Raw genomic sequence first — 19,292 nt, forward strand, 5'->3', positions numbered from 1 at the left:
TTTGCTTTATTGTCACCGAATGCATCAACATTATTTGATTTGTTCAGGAGTAATTGACATTATATTAAAATATGTACGCAATCGAAGAATTTAGTCATACAGTCAGTAAACCTAAATTGTTTACCTAAGTTAATTATGTTTCACAAAAAGTATGTTTATTCATTGTTCCATAAAAATGCGAATGCCTTTAAGGTTCATTCAAAATTAATATATGTCATAATTTCAAACTAATTTGCTCGCGAAAGCAATAAATATTATAGAATATTCTCCTTTACCTTGACACCGTTTTCGTTTTACATAATTGTGTATTCATATTCACAGTTTCATAAAAACAAAACACGTATTATTTACACTCTTTAAGTCTCCAAGATTAATATGTATTAGTAGTATACTCGCTCAAATGTCTCGCGTTGTAGCATCGGTTGAAGTTAAAGTTGAATGTACTGTTAAACATTCACCACACTTGATTTTGCTCCTTCAATTTCTTTATATATTACCTAAACTTAAAAGGCAAAGAAACATACATTCCCCAAACGATCTACGTAAATATAACTGCATATACATATGAGTCGCGTTTTTAGAAAACTGGGCATAATGCTTGTGCGTAAATTGTCATTCCCTATTAGACTGTACAGTCCGTACAGGCTAATCTGGGACGACACTTTCTGCTGTAATGACATTTTTCGTTTGAATGAAGTCTGTTCTTAGCAAAAATCCAATTTAGGCGAAAAGTGTCGTCCCTGATTAGCCTGTGCGGAGTGCACAGGCTAATCTGCGATGACTTTTTATGCACATGCATTATGCCCAGTTTTCTTAGAACACGGCTAATATTTCAGCGATATAAATCACACAGTTTGATTGATTAAGAAATAGAATACCCATACACACATTCATCAAAACACACGTTGACATTTTATTTCCATAAATCACGTTTCAAAACAAATGAATGTTAAGATAATGAATTGCTTGATATTTAGCGTCAGAGCATCTTCAGAATACTTTAAAGTGACAAAAGTGTTCGATCATTAATCAAGGGTAACAAAAGAAAATGTTATATCAAAATACATCAAAAACAACAAAGTTATGCAAGACGATGAACTTTACTTAGAGCTGACATTAGTATTGCAAATATGGGACTAGTATACATACAAAGTTAATATTTTCCTATAAATCATATTAATGTATGATCCAGTTTTGTTATGTTAAATGATTGCGTTCATCCATATAAAAACCAACGAACTAGCAAAAACATCAGTGTGAGAAATGAATCTTATCTGTTGCAGGATGTATCTGAAGTATATACACGGGGAAAAGAAAACTTGCATTTACGCGATATCTTCCCACTTTGACGTCAATGTATTGTTATCTTTGGAAGGCGTAAGATATTCATGTTTTTGAATATACATTTATCATACTTTTAAAATCAATTTACTACAGGATTTTCAAAATGCAAGACTGTTGGCGCCGTATGTACGCCACGTGATTTATCAAAGTATAAACTTAGTAATTGTAGTTCTGGCGCGTAAAGCTTTCGGTTTTGCGCGTGTCCCTTCATATCCGCCCATCTCCCAGAACCATATTGCGGACAAAAGCCATCATTATATTATGTAAAACATATTATTCAGTCTTACAGTTATAGCGAATGTGGATTGTTCACACTTCAAAATTGCGTTGACTTACTGATTAAACATTGCTATAATCCCATTTCAATAATTTAGCTGTTCAGACAAATGGTATAAGTGTAATCATGTGATTTTGCAAACAAAGAAACGTCATGTGCCGCATATGCCATGTTCGTTATTGCAATTATCTGAAGAACTAATGAGGTACATGTATTTGCAATAAATAAAACACTCACAAAGAATTGTACGTGACAGTTCGGTTGGGAATAACACACGTTGCCTTTAAATACTGATGCAATAACTGAATTCAAATATATACTGTATATTACAACATACCAATATGTACGTTTACGAATAATTTGTGTCATATAATTGAACGTTGTTATATACATTTTAGAATCATAACTCTGATCAAATGTAGAATTTTGTATGGAATTAAAATTATTTTGACTTTATTAAAAATGCGTGTTATCAACACATTGGTGTCTTGTGAACCAAACGGGCTTTTTAATTTAATAAAAGATCTTAAATATCCTCGAAAAGTCTACTATACAATTTATAGAATGTGACTTTATCTGAATTGATCTTGCTTTAATCAACAATAAATGCGGAAGTAGCTATCTAAACAATCACACCATCTGGACGGATATTTATGAGCGAAGGTAAATCACTGGCAAAGTAGAACCGATAAACAACCATCGGGGTCTCGTCCAAGCAAAAAAAGTTTGGCAACACTTCATCAAACTAAACATTCATTTGTGCAATAAATCAGATTTACTATAGTGAAGCAACTATTTTGCATAAGTAATATTTATCATGTTCACTCAGTTTAAACGTAAACTTTCTGTTTCAAATTATGCGAGCGCGCTGCTTATGTCTGTGATTGATTACTCTCAGTACTACAAATTAAAAGTCAGTATACATCATCATTATTCAAAGCGTTCGAGTCTAAACATTCACTCACAAACATACAAATACTTGGTTATAAGTATATAATGTGTCAATGTCTTCATAAGTACTTCAAAATATGTAAAATTAGTTAATAAATCGGCAAGGTAAATACTTTCTTCCTAAATGGCAATATATATCAAATGTTTGCTTTATATTAACGATGATTGACGCAATAAACTCTTTAAGATTATTAATCATAGTTGACACAAGTATTTCCATTCTATCTGTCTGTCTGTCTGTCTGTCTGTCTGTCTGTCTGTCTGTCTGTCTGTCTGTCTGTCTGTCTGTCTGCCTGCCTGCCTGCCTGCCTGCCTGCCTGCCTGCCTGCCTGCCTGCCTGCCTGCCTGCCTTTCTGTCTGTCTGTCTGTCTGTCTGTCTGTCTGTCTGTCTGTCTGTCTGTCTGTCTGTCTGTCTGTCTGTCTGTCTGTCTGTCTGTCTGTCTGTCTGTCTGTCTGTCTGTCTGTCTGTCTGTCTGTCTGTCTGTCTGTCTGTCTGTCTGTCTGTCTGTCTGTCTGTCTGTCTGTCTGTCTGTCTGTCTGTCTGTCTGTCTGTCTGTCTGTCTGTCTGTCTGTCTGTCTGTCTGTCTGTCTGTCTGTCCGTCTCTCTGTCTGTCTGTCTGTCTGTCGGTCTGCCTGTCTGTCGGTCTGTCGGTTTGTCGGTCTGTCGGTCTGTATGCCTTATAGCCAAAACAAAACAAGATTCCTGTTCATATTCCATTTGAATCTGCTTAGTACGAAAATCAATGTTTGAAACTTTAAATGTTTTTTCCCATTTACTGTTCTTTGTTTTATAAAAACGTAAAACGAGTGGCACTACTCTGCTGTCTCTGTCTTGGGGAGGTAACTCATAAATAGCTTTTTTGCGCTGATTTATCCCCCTTTTATAAGAATATACTGCTGAGCGCTGATAACCGTAAGCATGCCATCGTTCGTCCTTTTTCGGGAGGTAAATGTTTAGGGTAGAAGACTTGGATAGAATCAAAATTGAAAGAATCTTTTCGATTTGAATTAATCATAATCAAAATATTCTAACGTTTACCAAAGTTCATATATTTCATGTCGAACCAGCAAAGTAAATCGGGAGTGTCTGTTCAGCCTCGTAGGATACTTTTTTGTGGTTCGCCCCTTTCCTATGAATATGTAATAATTATTTTACAAAAAATCAGGGGGTGTTGCTTTTATTTAAAGAGTAACTGTAGTAATAGCACTGTCTCGTTATCGTTCAAATTGCCGTAATGCCGTGAGTAACTACTATTTGCTAGTTCCCAAAATTACTGGCCCGAAAATAAAGGCCACTTTAAATACATCCCCCCTCAAATCTTCGAATCTTCTTCGCTAAAGGGTGGTAACATTTTGTGGAGTAAGAACACTTTTTCGTTTGCATGCACATTCTTAAATCAACTATTCAAAGTTCAATAATACATTTCATGTGAGCGATCCACGGTCCTCAGGACCATTTTGTGTACTGTACTTGGCAAACAGTAGAATACAATTCTGGTTTCAAGTTTATTAAAGATAACTTAATAAATGAAAAAAAACTCAATGGGAGTTAATGCAATAAATGAATAGCATTTCATAACATGTTAACTTTTGCTGTCGTATCATGAAACTGCCCCTTAGCCTTAACCTTTGATAAACATCGTGTGTTTTTATACGCCTGAAAATTCTTTGTGATATGAAAAATAAAGATGATTACTAAATTGAAAGTAAAAAGTGAAGGAAACAATATTTATAAGAAATAAATGGAATAATGAATTATAGAAGAAATATCGCAAAACGAATTATATTAACCAAACTTTCTAACAAAAAGAAGCTATCTAAGAAGAACTTGCCCACTTTTAAAGGTTAAACAGGGCAAACGAAGAATGAATTAAACACTCACACATTCTTATGGATTGGTAAAGTGCAAGGTTTGCAATAAATAATAACCATTTATTTCGATTAAGAATCAATACAAGTTACATTTAATAACTGCACGCAGATAAACCGAGTGATCTAAAACAAGAGTTATACCCAAACAACCTTTATGATACCGTTGTCGCTTGAATAAAAAAAACTAAACTAATATTCATAAATGTGCATATTGAATAACATCTTAACTTATTTAATGTCAGGAAAGAGCACTTTAAGTCAAAACTAACGAAATATTTACCTTCCCATATCATTACGCCGCCTTAAAATTTAGACTTTTTAAAGTTACGTTACACAACGCAGACTTTTTAATTTTTTTTATAGAAAGTTATTGGATTGTTTTTAGTTCATCTCCGCTAAAGAATGTAAAAAAAACTGCATAAGGATATCAATCGTGATTTATATCCCAAATACAGCGGCGCAACGCTACTCGTTATTCGTTTTCCGTTTTACCAAACCTAGAACAGTAAACGGGGCTAAACGTTGCGAAATATGAACAGGGGAAATACATTTCGTATTTTTTAATACTTTGTACTACAACTACAGGTTGGTTTTAGTATATTGTTTTTGTTTCGGTTATTAAGAAATCGGACATGAACTAAAATGCGTTGGTTTTCGTGTTTTGTTTGCAAAATGAAAAAAGAAGATACGGTATGTACACGAACCCGCTGGGCTGCTGTATTTGGTGGACAAATCATTGTTAATCTTCTTGTTCATTTGTCGCACTTTGATAATATTATTTGAATACATGCCACCTACACAGGTGAATAGTCGATTATTATGATAGCCATCGTTGGCCATTATAATGGAATGATGAATAGATCTACAGTAACTTGATATTATGCTACCACCTCATTGGCTTTGATTAAATGTATACCATGCATTTCGATAATCATTGAAACATAAAAAAAACATAAATTAGCCAACAACACCGCGGTAGGAACCGCTGCCATATCAGCAACAATCGTCGCCATCGCCGTCACAACCACCAACAGCGCCACAATCGCCAAAACTACTACTTTTACTACTACTACATCTGCGTCTGCTACTACTACTACTTCTACTACAACAACAGCAACAACAACAAGTACACTACTACTACAACTACTACTACTTCTACTACAACAACTACTACTGCTACTACAACAACAACTACAACAACAACAGCTACTTCTATTATTTTTACTATTATTGCTACTACTTCTTCTTCTTCTTCTTCTTCTTCTACTACTACTACTACTACTACTACTACTACTACTACTACTACTACTACTACTACTACTACTACTACTACTACTACTACTACTACTACTACTACTACTACAACAACTACTACTGCTGCTACTACTACTACAACTACTACTGCTGCTGCTACTTCTACTACTACTACTACTACTACTACTACTACTACTACTACTACTACTATTATAATTACTACTACTACTACTACTACTACTACTACTACTACTACTATTACTACCACTACTACTACTACTACTACTACTACTACTACTACTACTACTACTACTACTACAACTACTACTACTGCTGCTACTACTACTACAACTACTACTGCTGCAGCTACTACTACTACAAATACTACTACTACTACTACTACTACTACTACTACTACTACTACTACTACTACTACTTCTACTACTACTACTACTATTATTATTATTACTACTACTACTACTACTACTACTACTACTACTACTACTACTACTACTACTACTACTACTACTACTACAACTACTTCTGCTGCTACTACTACTACAACTACTACTGCTGCTGCTACTACTACTACTTCTACTACTACTACTACTACTACTACTACTACTACTACTACTACAACAACTACTACTACTACTACTACTACTACTACTACTACTACTACTACTACTACTACTACTACTACTACTACTACTACTACTACTACTACTACTACTACTACTACTATTATTAATACTACTACTACTACTACTACTACTACTACTACTACTACTGCTACTACTGCTACTGCTACTACCACTACTCTTACTACTACTATTACTACTACAACTACTACTTCTACTACTTCTGCTACTACTACTACTACTACTACTACTACTACTACTACTACTACTACTACTACTACTATTATTATTACTACTACTACTACTACTACTACTACTACTACTACTACTACTACTACTACTACTACTACTACTACTACTACTACTACTGCTACTACTTCTCCTTTCCTCGCCTTTTAATTTATTTTAATGTAATGAATGTTTTGCAACAATAATTGGAACATATTGTTAAGTAATTCAACATTTTTAAACAGTAATAGGAATAACAGTACCAAGGGAATGTTCATATAGTATTACATGTAACTTATCATAAGGATTTTGAACAGTACCTCGAACATCGGTCTTAAAGGGGCCTTTTCACATTTTGGTAAATTGACAAAATTGAAAAAAAGTTATTTCAGATTCGCATATTTTCGTTTTAGAAATGATTTTTGTGAGGAAACTGTAATACTGAATACTTACCATGCTCTTAAATAGCCATTATATGCATCTTTTGACGATTTAAAAACATGAAAATTATAAAGCATTGCAACGCAAAAAATTGAATAATTTGGATAGTTCTGTTGTTGTCGTTATATTTTGTGAAACTACAAGGATTGCTTATATTATCAAGTATAAAATACATTCTTCGTTGTATGAGGAAGGATTGCCAATGGTCTAATTGGTGGTCCAGGACTTCAGGCGTCAGTGGTTCGAGCCCTGCTAAGGGTTACTTTTTTTTCTTTTTTAACTTTTATGCTTGATTTTTTACTGGAGCTTTTAAGATAAAATGATTATATTTATCAATATGAAGCATTAAACGACAAACTTCAAAACATGCCAAAATCTGTGAAAAGGCCCCTTTAAGAGAAATTCAATGTTATTAAAACAGAAGAATCGATTTGCTGTTTTAATGGTATGGACTTATCGACACAAGACGGGAAAGTCTAACCAAACAAAATTCCCTGATTTTTCCCTGATTTCAGGAACTTTTCCCAAATTCCATGACTTTTCCCTGACTAGAAAAAGTGAAAGTCTTTTTCAGGTAATCCCTGATTTCCAGGTTGGCTGGGAACCCTGTACTACTACTACTACTACTACTACTACTACTACTACTACTACTACTACTTCTACTACTACTGCTACTACTACTACTATTGCTCCTTTTTCTACTACTACTACTACTACTACTACTACTTCTACTACTACTACTACTACTACTACTACTACTACTACTACTACTACTACTACATCTATAACTACTACTACTACTACTACTACTACTAGTACTACTACTACTACTACTACTACTACTACTACTACTACTACTACTACTACTACTACTACTATTATGCTAAAGTAATAAAAAAGACATTCTATACAAATGTATTAAAACTTTTATTTATTATCATTATCATATTTACATTTAAAACCGGATAAAAATAACACAACAATGTGTCAACAAACGATCTTTCAAATAACGTAGTGACGTCACCATCTATGTATAGAATGAATAACACAATGTAACAATATCCCAATTCATTTAATGCGGTGCGTTTTGTTTCCAGTACTAGCCCAACCATCTTCCAAATCATTGATTATGGTTGCTTGATAAAACTAACAAACATCTTTCTTCCGGCATATCATGTTTATTGGAATCTACAATATACAGTATCAACTGCTCTGGCTTTAGTTTATATGTACTTGTTGAGGATTGATTTCTGAGTACGGTTAGAGCAATTTTGATTAAAGCAGTTTGTCAACGCAGATCCGGCTGAGACTGGCTTCTACTGGTTTGCTGTGCGTAGGAAGCTACCATGTACATCAACCGCTTGGGCAAAAATTGGGTCTAAAGCGTGGTGTCAGCACAACATTAAAACGGACTTTACTTGCATTCGTAATTTTCACTGATATTATGCTGAGATACTGCCACATCTGCTTAACAGATAACTTAAATCAACATTGTTCGATTATGTTTTTGTTTTGCAAATATATTCATGTAATTGTTCAACAAGCCTGCCTGCTGAGAAACATGTTTCCCACCAACAACTAAAAAATGATAAAACGTTGCTTACTGGACGAAAACTGACTTGCAGACTGCACATATCAGCCAATGTAGACAAATAAGAAATTGTTGCTGAATAAAGTTTCGTTTGTCTACACATTTTTCTTTCAAAGCCGATTTAAATATCCAAAATTATATGAATTCTGAACTAAATGGTGTAAAATTGGCTTTAAAAAATATAAACGTTGCATTAAACAATTTGATAGCGGACTAAAATAGACAACTGTCTGACCAATGACAACTGCTACATATATAATATTGTTTCAGCTCTATTTCTTGAAACAATAACTGGATGTTAAGCTTACATCATTTTGAATGACCATATTACACTAAATCATTGTTCTTCATTAGGATTGGTGGAACGTTTAACAGTAATTTTTAATTCAAGGAAAATAAGAGTCGACAAAACTATGACGGAGTACTCTTTCCAAACACGTTATTACAATCGTTAAGTATGCATGATTACAGTTGCTTGTTCATAAAAACAGTACTAAATTAACAGCATTTTTTAAATCAATCAAAAGGTATATGTTCGTATTGTAAGCTAATGTGATTGTGTTTATATCAATTCTTAAAGGGTGTACATTTAAACGGAGAATAACTTCTCCAAAATGGTCATATCAATGCCGATTTCATTCACGACATTTATTTCGTGTAAAACTTTTCACATAGATAAGAGCTGTGTTTGTCTTATAAAAAATAAGGTCCCAAAGTTTGCTTAACAGAAAGTCAGTTCTGAGGGGTTAATCTTAAGTTTGTTATATTTTATTGTACACTTGCGACAATACTGTGTATTATTCTATATCCAATAAATTCATCCAATTGGCATTCTTGATATGTTCCAATCAATTGTTTCATAACGATAAAAGCCGTGACCGAGATATAAGAATCTGAATGTACAATAATCGATTCACATAGGCGCTTGTCTTGAAAATAGCACAGATTGAATTAAAGCGTCTGTTTACTGGTAAGCGTTTTGTTTATTGTGTCGTTTGGTAAGATGTTGACGGACAATGGAATTTCGGATATCGTGCTTCAAAAAACGATTATACATGCCTATTGCAGCTTTAAAATCAAACAAAGATCTTAAGGAAGGGATATAGAATAAAACGCTTATTAGACGTTTAAACTTTACAATACGTGATATATTTGGACTCGCCCCAAGTTTGAAGTCATTTTGAGGGCCAATATGACTTCAAACTGTGTGCTCCTCCAAATATATCTCCGTATTGTACAGTGAAACGTTTATTATCCTATTAATTGTTAGAGAAAATGATATTCGTACAACCAATTATTCGAATGTCACGAAAGTAAAGAACAGATTTGTAAACAATTTCCTACAGTAACCCTTTTTATTTCTACGGTCTTAAAACAAAAAACATAGGGACGCACAAACACCGTAGAGCCGAAAGGTCGTATTGATTACAAAAATAAATAAATAATATATATATATATATATATATATATATATATATATATATATATATATATATATATATATATATATATATATATATATATAAAGCGGCTATACTGGTGAAAGACGCTATAATTCAATGTAAAAATCAACTTATGTGGTTAAATATATATAATATATGTGCAATTTATATAATTTGTATCAGACTACCAACATGTAGATGTAGATACGCAATACGATAGTGGTATCTTTCAACAAAACTTCTAGAAAAGCAATTGAAAACTACATGTGATAACGTAGGAGTTAAAACATGTTACATGTAAATTAAGGAAAACATTTGTTTCTACCTAGTTTGCGTGGTTAAGGTTTCCGATCGATGAACGAACCAACAATAAACACCACTGTCAATTAAAAGTGTGAATGATGACGTTTCAGTTGTCTGGAATATGATTTGCATTGGTGTTAATGCCGCGATAATACCCTGAGTTATTATTGGCTCAAGTATGTTGACGTGTGTCACTATTTAGAGAGGCGTGTCCGTAAGCTACAGTGTGGTAGTAGATATTTTATGTATTCCACTTCTCCGTTCGAATTTAAGTTCAAATAATCCTAGGAAATCGTGTACATCATGAGGCTCCTAATTGTAAGTCAGTTTGATTTTTTTTTTAATAATTGCTTTAATATATTGTAAGTTTCTTTGTTATAGATTAGCATGATTTGATAGCCAGAAATTAAGTGCTTATGGAAATATTCATTGTTCGACTGATAAAACTGTAAAGCATTCAATAACTTAACAAAAACTTGTGCATGGACACAGATATTCACAAACGCACGCATCTTTTTGTGTTCCTTTAAACACTCGAGGGCCTAAAATATTTTAATGAAACGTACATCGACAACTGTGTTTGCAGCTTTTTTATAATATGAATACTTTTATGAAATCCTAAGTAATGAGATATTGTATATATGTAGGATTTTTTTTCTCACTACAATGATAAACTTATACTTGTTTTAGAATTTAATTTGGATATGTTAACGTAAGTTATGAATACTGTTATGGCTTGTAACCATTTCTCATAGTAAAACAAGACGTTAAGATAAATAGGAGGAAATATTAATTGTATCGTAACTGCTCACAAACGCTTTTCAGATGTAAGCATACATTTAAAAACATTACGTTTTGTAATGTTTTAACCCGCACGAGTTTGGGTCTTCCTCATTATGATTTAGTCAGTCGCTGACTCACCTATGTCAAAATATTTTCCCAAAAGCATACATTGTCCTCTTTGTACATACCAGAATGTCGTTGAAGAAATCGTTTGGTAATATAACATATTTGCCTAAAATGCTTGATTTTATTATGATAACTTTTATAATGGTTTACATTTTCTTTCGACCATTTTATGGAATGAAATCTCGTACCTTCAATACTATTGCTCGTGAGGTGCATGCCGCACTATGTAATGTACACTTAATAATTCTTCCCAATGGTGGCTTGGCTACACGAAGCCTTCAGAACCGGTATATGTAAGACTGTTTTACATTCACCCCTATAAATTAAAATTGCTCAGTAAATGTTGTAAAAACAATTGAACGCCGTTGTAAAATTTCATTAAAAAGTACATCATTACATAATCAATGTATTATTTATATGATGACAATCTTTATTCATAACAGAAAATAACAACGTCAATATTATTAGTATTACTTATGTTATTTACGTTTATTAAATGTCATATATGTACTTATGTAAAACGGTGATATATACGGTTCAAACGTTACATCTGTGTACATCTTTCCATGTCAACGTAATTGACACACCTACTGATAAAATGCATTAAATACGGAATACCGTTAGGCCATCGTGGTTACACATTAACATCCTGTGTGCGACAATGCGATAGTGCGATAGTACGATGTCGACAATGCGATAGCACGATGGCGACAATGCGATAGTACGATTGCGACAATGGATTTGAATGTGTAACCACGATGTAAATTACGGTATACCGTTATCAAACCACCCAACAGTCTTGCTGCTTCACACTGTCATGTAGATGTAACCCGTCCTATTATATGATTCCTCGGATTTAAATTTGCCATGTCTATCATTAGGCATCAGAACGTTTATCGTTTTTTAACCCATTTATGCCTGGCGTCCTGAAAAAATGACATTGCAAACTGTTTGCTTATAGGAATTTCTGTAATAAATATTCTAAATATAGAAATAAATATACTAGACATCCCTAATTTTAGAAATAAATTGATCCAATTTAGAAGGATGGGATAGTCCACTTGTTACAAATGGGTTAATGCAGTCACGCTGGATATGCTCTTTTACATTTTCGTCTGTATTATTGCATCGATGGTCGCTAAAGACCACTTTTCAAGTGATAAGAAATTAAGTTTCAAAACAGCGGTTCTCATCACCAATGATTAGACGGTATGGCAAATTCAGAAAACGCATGTTAAGGTCTCTCTGCCCAGTATGTAAGTGTTATTTCGGTAAGAAAAAAAGAAGGCTATATTCGCTATGCATTTACATGTGGGAAACAACCAACAATTGCGCATACTATAAAACGAATAAAGAACTGCGCATATATACGGTTTAAACTGCTAAATGACAATTTCCAATCGTGTTCACGCACATCAATTAAGTTTACAGTACTGTATCTTAACTTACGACCTCATCGCTCTTGCTCAGAAAAAGGGTAATTACATTCTCTAAACGTAAGCGAAGGTCAGTTCCTGTGAATTTAAAGCTCGGTATCGTAGCGAAACAGCATTTGAGCGCCTAAACCATACTCCGACATAACAATTTGGCGACACTTAACCCATTTATGCCAAGTGGACTCTCCCATCCTTCTAAATTGCATAATGCGGCGTCTCATCTGGGTCTACGCTGTTTGCAATGTCCTTTTTTCAGGACGCTAGGCATAAATGGGTTAAATAATGTTTTTTGTGTTTGTTTTAAACATAATTTACATCATTCATTCAGCAGCAAAGAACTAAACATTATAACGTAATTTTATGACAACTAACATTACAGCATTGTAATGAGTATTTTAAAACCACTTATTTGTGTGATCACAATTTTTTATAAGGTGTAGCTTTTTACAAATGCTGATTTGTTTTCGTTTTTAAACGACCGTCTACATTACTTGTTTTACATTACTGAAAGCAGAAAAGCGGGTTCTCTGCACCAAAACCAGACATACTAGTCCTTATAGTTCTTATAATTGATATTGAAAAATACTGAGTTAAATCAAAACAGCAATATCGGTATATTGCATTCCGATTTGCATATTACAATGTCAACATTCAAAAAAATATATATATAATGCCATTAACGACTTGGTATCGTAATCGCAATGTGTATTGTGGAATACATTTTATTTTTCAATATATCAAAGAGAATATACAATACAAAATACAGTTGTATAGTGTCCAAGTATATGTCAAATTTCGGAGTTTTCATTGAAACAAAATTGAATTATCCCCTTGATATAAGTTTAAGTTAAAATAAATGGTTAAAGAACGAAATCACGTGTCACTCTCTCTCTCTCCGTTTACAGGTTCACTGCATTCTCCTTGCACTTGTCAACCAGTTTGCCGCCCAGCCTGCAGCAGGGAACGGCGCAAACTTACGTGGCAAAATGCCTTCCGCAGTAGCTGCCCCGAACGGCGCAAACTTACGTGGCAAAATGCCTTCCGCAGTAGCTGCCCCGAACGTCGCAGAACAAAGTTTAAGTAACAACGGTGTCGCCGGTATTATTACGGCGGAAAATAATGGCACGCCCAAACCAAGTAGTATCAAGGAGAATGACATCATTAGTACGGCGGAAAATAAAAGCACGCCCAAACCAAGTAGTACCAATGAGAACGACATCATTAGTACGGCGGCAAAAAAAATCACGCCCAAACCAAGTAGTTCCATGAAGAACGACATCATTAGTACGGCGGAAAAAAATAACACGCCCAAACCAAGTAGTAACAAAAAGGTCGACAATATTATTACCGAAACAAATAATAGATGGCCTAAACCAAGTAGTAACAAAGATGACGACAATATTAAAACAGGGAAAAATAGAAGCAGGCCTAAGCCAAATTCCAAAGAGACCGATTCCGAAACCAAATCCAAGGAAAACAGATGCAGGTCCAAACAATGTTCACAGCAGACCGATTCCGATACTAAATCTGATGAATACAATAGCAGGTCCAAATCAAGTTCCCTTGGTACTGATTCCGATGACCCGAAGTATAAAATCGTCATAAACATTCAGGATATTGCGGAGAAAGGCGGTAGTAGTTCTAAATCAAGCTCTCAGGACACCGAATCCGACAAGGAAACGCTAAAGTCATCACCAAGTAGAGATGGATGTATGTATAACTAGGCCCAATTATGTCTTTTTTAGAAATAATTTCAATTCATATTTTGCATATTGGTGAAAATTAATACAGGGAAATCCGAAGAACACTCACGAGTTGGGGATCGAACGCGAGACCTATTGAACGCTAGGAGGACACCGTATCCGATGCTCAGCTGCGACCATAACAACTTATAATAATTCAAGTTTACATCACTATGCGTTATAATTATCTCTGTATTACTCTGATTTATTCTTATTTTAAGGTCCTAGAAACTGTGCGGATGGAGAGTCGTGAGGCAAAAATGGACATTGCGCCCTAGCCAGAAAGTGCTATATGTTTGACACTCTGATGATTAAAAAATATTGCACATGTCGTAAGCGTTTATAATCAATGTATACATATACAGCAATACAAACTCAATTTATTTAGGAATCGCTTTTCCTTAAGATAAACAACAGAAACCGATACTTCTTTGACGGCGTTGACCACTAAAAACGTTTTGTTTATAATACCGGTAACGAAAGTGACGAACTTTTTTATTTGCACATATTTTAATGAACTAAGTTATCGACCATACGACTAAAAGATCTTTGGATAAGAAAGTGTTTAACATAATTATAAAGTTTATGTATACACCTAAAGAACATACAAGAGACATTAAATGTATTTATTTATTATTGCTTTACTAACGTTGAATACCAGAAACTGATACCATTGTAACAGCAATGACCGCTCATAACTATTGGTTTATAATACCGGAAGCGCAATTGAAATACCTTAATATTCGCTGGACTGTTGATTAAATTAGCTAATCGATAAAACAACAATAAGGCATTGTTTTAAGGAAGGTCATTCCAATGACAGATACAAAAAACAATTTGTATGCATCAGTTGCCTCTAACTGAAATGCCAGCGAGGACCACATAATTACAAAAGACAAGATCACTTGACACTGCAATATTAATATTGAAATCAATATTAAAGGCTGAAAGCTGAAAAGCTAATACACACAAAACATCTATGTTCCCTTATTTCAAATAGCCATCATGTCGACAACATAACAGTAGACCGTATTATATGAGTAATTCTACGGATCTATATGACACAAAACAAAAACATGTACTCAGAAGGTGCGCACAACGCCGGTCTATTTTATGCACCGATGGAGGTTTCATTCAAATACTAAAAGTCCATAAATTATGATAGCCTGAATACATCGTTTAATATGTATCAGCTTAGTTTGTAACGACAAATAAGTCCTTTGTTCCAAAGTCTGGCTCTTTTCGTAATAAGATAATCACTTTCCCTCTTTCTTATTCAAGTTACTAATTAAGGGATATCGTTTTTACGCGCTATATTCTGATTGTATATATTTGTATGAAATTAATCAAATGCTAAAAACGTCCTATTGAACAATGATTTATTTTTTATGCCTCAGTTCCGTTTGGCGGGAAATGCTCCGAGGGCGGTGTCCGCAATAGACTGATCCCGGAAAAGCACGAGTTTAGAAAAACCCACTAATCACCCCGGTACAAACAACGCTTGTCCATTAAATCAACCAATGATAGCTTACTTTAAATAATAACGGTTGATACGGAGTGTGATTTTGAAAGGATTATAAATGGGTCATGTTTATTTGTACCAGCAGATTAGTGGGTTTTTCCAAAAAGTTGCTTTTCCGGGATACATATATTCAAAAATGCATCTTAAAACGTTATGCTGACATCTTTGCACGTGCTCTAGATATTGTAAACAACATTTGATACTGACAATCTCAAAAGTAAATGTTTATTTAACCAAATTTATAAGAATTTCACAGTATTTGTACGTCAGAGCATACACGTTAAAATCTGCGTAAATCGTCATTTTAATATAATGATATTAAAATAATATATACATTCGACCGAATCTAACATGTCCTTTATTGTGCTAAAAATAAGGTGCCTCAAAAAATAACATTTATATAAAGACCGTACCAATAACAGAGATGACGAACAGTCTGCCTAAGCCTTTCTGCTTAAACACTGTATATACATATTAACATACATTATTTTATTTGAACTGTATGTGGCAATCTAGTTTTTACTACGTGGGCCTGTAAACATCATAATGTATGTACTCATCAGTGCCCCAGCTAGGCTTAAACGGAAGGGAGCCGCGACCTACCCTTCCGAAGATCCACCCTGCCTTTCCGAGCCCCCTACTGCCCTTTTATTTTTATTTATTAAGACATATTATAAGATAGTAATCGTGTATTACATTGCCATTTATTAATTACTCATTGTAGACATTGTATTAACATGGTTTAATAATAATCGAAACAATATATTCTATCAATTACAAGTGCATTAACAATATAAAAATAAATATCAAACAGGGAGCATTCCGGATACGACCGCGCTTTCGAAAGTGCCCGTTTGACAAAATACTGCTCGCTTGAAAGTGCCATTTTTGACGAAAAAAAGTCCCCCTGCCCTTTTTAAATCCTAGCTTGAGCACTGACTGACACAAATTATAAAATTGTACAAATTCTCTGTTTATCAATTGTTTAGTTTGCTGTCACCATGTTTTATTACAACAATGTATTAACATTTGATTTATTCTACTATCTTCTGATAAAACGTCAGCATAGCAATACTGGTATTGGTACTATCTATGTTCTTCAGAAATTATACTCCCTTACATATGTTCATATTAATTCCAATCGATACTGTTTTGTCCGATTTCAGATCGAACGTAATACTTTAATCGACCAAAAAATATTGCAATAAGCCTTAGGCTTTTTTCTTTTATATAACATAGAGCAATAACATAATCCCGGACAACAGCAATCAAAGTTCTCGGTGGCGGTAACGCTATTGAGACACAGATCCCACCCTATTTAGTTTTCAAGGGTGCGATAATGAATGAACATTGCTGCAGGGTGCTTCTTCTGGATCAGAAGCGATTATGTCAAAGACAAACTGGTCTTATCCAAACGTCTTTTTGAATATTTGCAATCACAATTTAAATACACTCTGGTTTGTGAATGAGGTTTTTACTTTTCATTATTTTTTTCAAAATTTCTAAAATATCTATCAACAGCTCGTTCGTTGGTAGTTTCTGCCCTATATTTGACTTACCGCCTTGGTTTTATGAATCGAAGCTGTGGCCACTGGCTGCCTTAAACCATTTAACGGACAATGGTGGACCAGAAGCTTACTGGATTTACACGGCATTTTACCCTATCACGAAGGGTGTTATCTGGTACACAATACTGTCTAGTAACAGCTTACATAGGCATTCCCGTTTCTGTATCAAGCTTATTAGCATGTGTGAGTGCTGATGGAGAGTATGTCTTATGTGTTTTTTTAATTCTTTTCGTTGGGATTTCCTGAAATATTTAAGGAAAAATTAAAGTAACACATTCAGGATAGTATTAAATAAGTTGCAACATTAAGTAGTATGCAGCGTTTTACTTAGTTCAGAAAAAGATTTTTCACGTGATTTGACCATGATCACGTGTCTTATTGCTGCAGACGAAAAGTGTATATTGGCAAGCATAGTTGAGTTCAAAAGTAAGACCATGTTTTACAGGTTTTCACATTAAAATCATCATATATGAAAAATTGCATTAAGAAAAAAAAGAGTTTTACTTGTTTTATGTTTAATTACTTAGTTAACCTGTTTTGACGCATTTTCGGAGGTTGACAGCTACGCGCAAGTCGTCGTAAACAATGCGTAGGTACACCACTGAGCGTATATTGACCCGTCCGTGGGTACAGACAAAAACGATGAAGTAATGCGCGTGCGCGCATGCGCATGAAATATGAACAAATAAAGGGTTCGAAAAGAGGCGAGGTTCGAAAAGATGTACAAAATGTACCTTTACGATAATATATGTAGCAATGTATTGAAAAGTCAGATGGAGCCAATTTAACGCCCAACATGAGTAATTTTATAATGGCATACCTTTTCTAATGCAATCTTTTTATAATCCCACTTGAAAACATGACTCCTTAAGACATTAATGGGCGAAAGACGGACTCACCGCCTGTCGTTTGCGGTAAGATGTTGCCCAGAGCATAACGTTGTTGCAGCATTGGTGGATTTTTAAATACTAGACGGGAATAATCAGCATCGATTATTCTTTAACAGTCAGTGGAATTCCTGACCAGACTATGCGACGTTTCCTTTTTCCTTTTTAAAAAGAGAGTTCCCCACAATAACTCGTTCCAGTCTTAACATACAAAAGTAAATTACCACCCATCAGGGTAATCTGTTGCACGAGCATGGAACAACAACTCTGTGTTGATATTGACAAAAGGGCGCATAATTGGTCATGGTATGAGCCGCGTTCTGAGAAAACTGGGCTTAATGCATGTGCGTAAAGTGTCGTCCCAGATTAGTCTGTGCAGTCCGCACAGGCTAATCAGGGACGACACTTTCCGCTTTTATGATATTTTTAGTTTCGGAAGTCCCTCTTTACCGAAAATCAAGTTTAGGCGGAAAGTGTCGTCCCTGATTAGCCTGTGCGGACTGTACAGGCTAATCTGGGACGACACTTCACGCACATGCGTTAAGCCCAGTTTTCTCAGAACACGACTCGTATAATAACGCATACATCCATATTAATCGGCATTACGAAATGCCTTAGGATTACGAGATCTTATACCTTTAGTTCTATGGAAAACAATCCACTATGGAAATTATAAATCTAGTTATATTGACAAGCATGTAAGAAGTTTATAAAATGCTTATACCAATCATAATTTCTATGGAGGGTAACTTTTAATACGTATTTAGATAATATCGTTAGGACAGTTATTTCATATACAAATAATCAATGCTACTTTTACCATTTGGTGATTTTCGGTACTGGATGGTAAAATTGCGGGAAGATGTAAATGAATAAATGAGAAC

At 34.4% G+C, this 19,292-nt stretch overlaps 1 protein-coding gene across 1 annotated transcript; it reads left to right on the plus strand.

Annotated features, from left to right (window-relative positions):
* Positions 1-10,556: 10,556 nt before the first annotated feature.
* On the plus strand, positions 10,557-14,684 carry LOC127831508 (mucin-1-like). The gene is made up of 3 exons (XM_052356524.1): positions 10,557-10,662; positions 13,595-14,399; positions 14,653-14,684. The coding sequence occupies exons 1-3, from the start codon at positions 10,648-10,650 to the stop codon at positions 14,682-14,684; spliced, it is 852 nt and encodes a 283-aa protein (XP_052212484.1). The 5' UTR covers positions 10,557-10,647.
* The last annotated feature ends 4,608 nt before the right edge of the window (positions 14,685-19,292 follow it).

The sequence above is a fragment of the Dreissena polymorpha genome, chromosome 1 (genome assembly GCF_020536995.1).
Source record: "Dreissena polymorpha isolate Duluth1 chromosome 1, UMN_Dpol_1.0, whole genome shotgun sequence".
NCBI classification, from domain to species: Eukaryota; Metazoa; Mollusca; class Bivalvia; order Myida; family Dreissenidae; genus Dreissena; species Dreissena polymorpha.

Excerpts from the sequence above, each read along its gene's own strand:
- LOC127831508 (XM_052356524.1), top strand. Across the intron at positions 14,400-14,652 it reads ATCACCAAGTAGAGATGGAT|GTCCTAGAAACTGTGCGGAT; the intron begins GTATGTATAACT and ends TCTTATTTTAAG.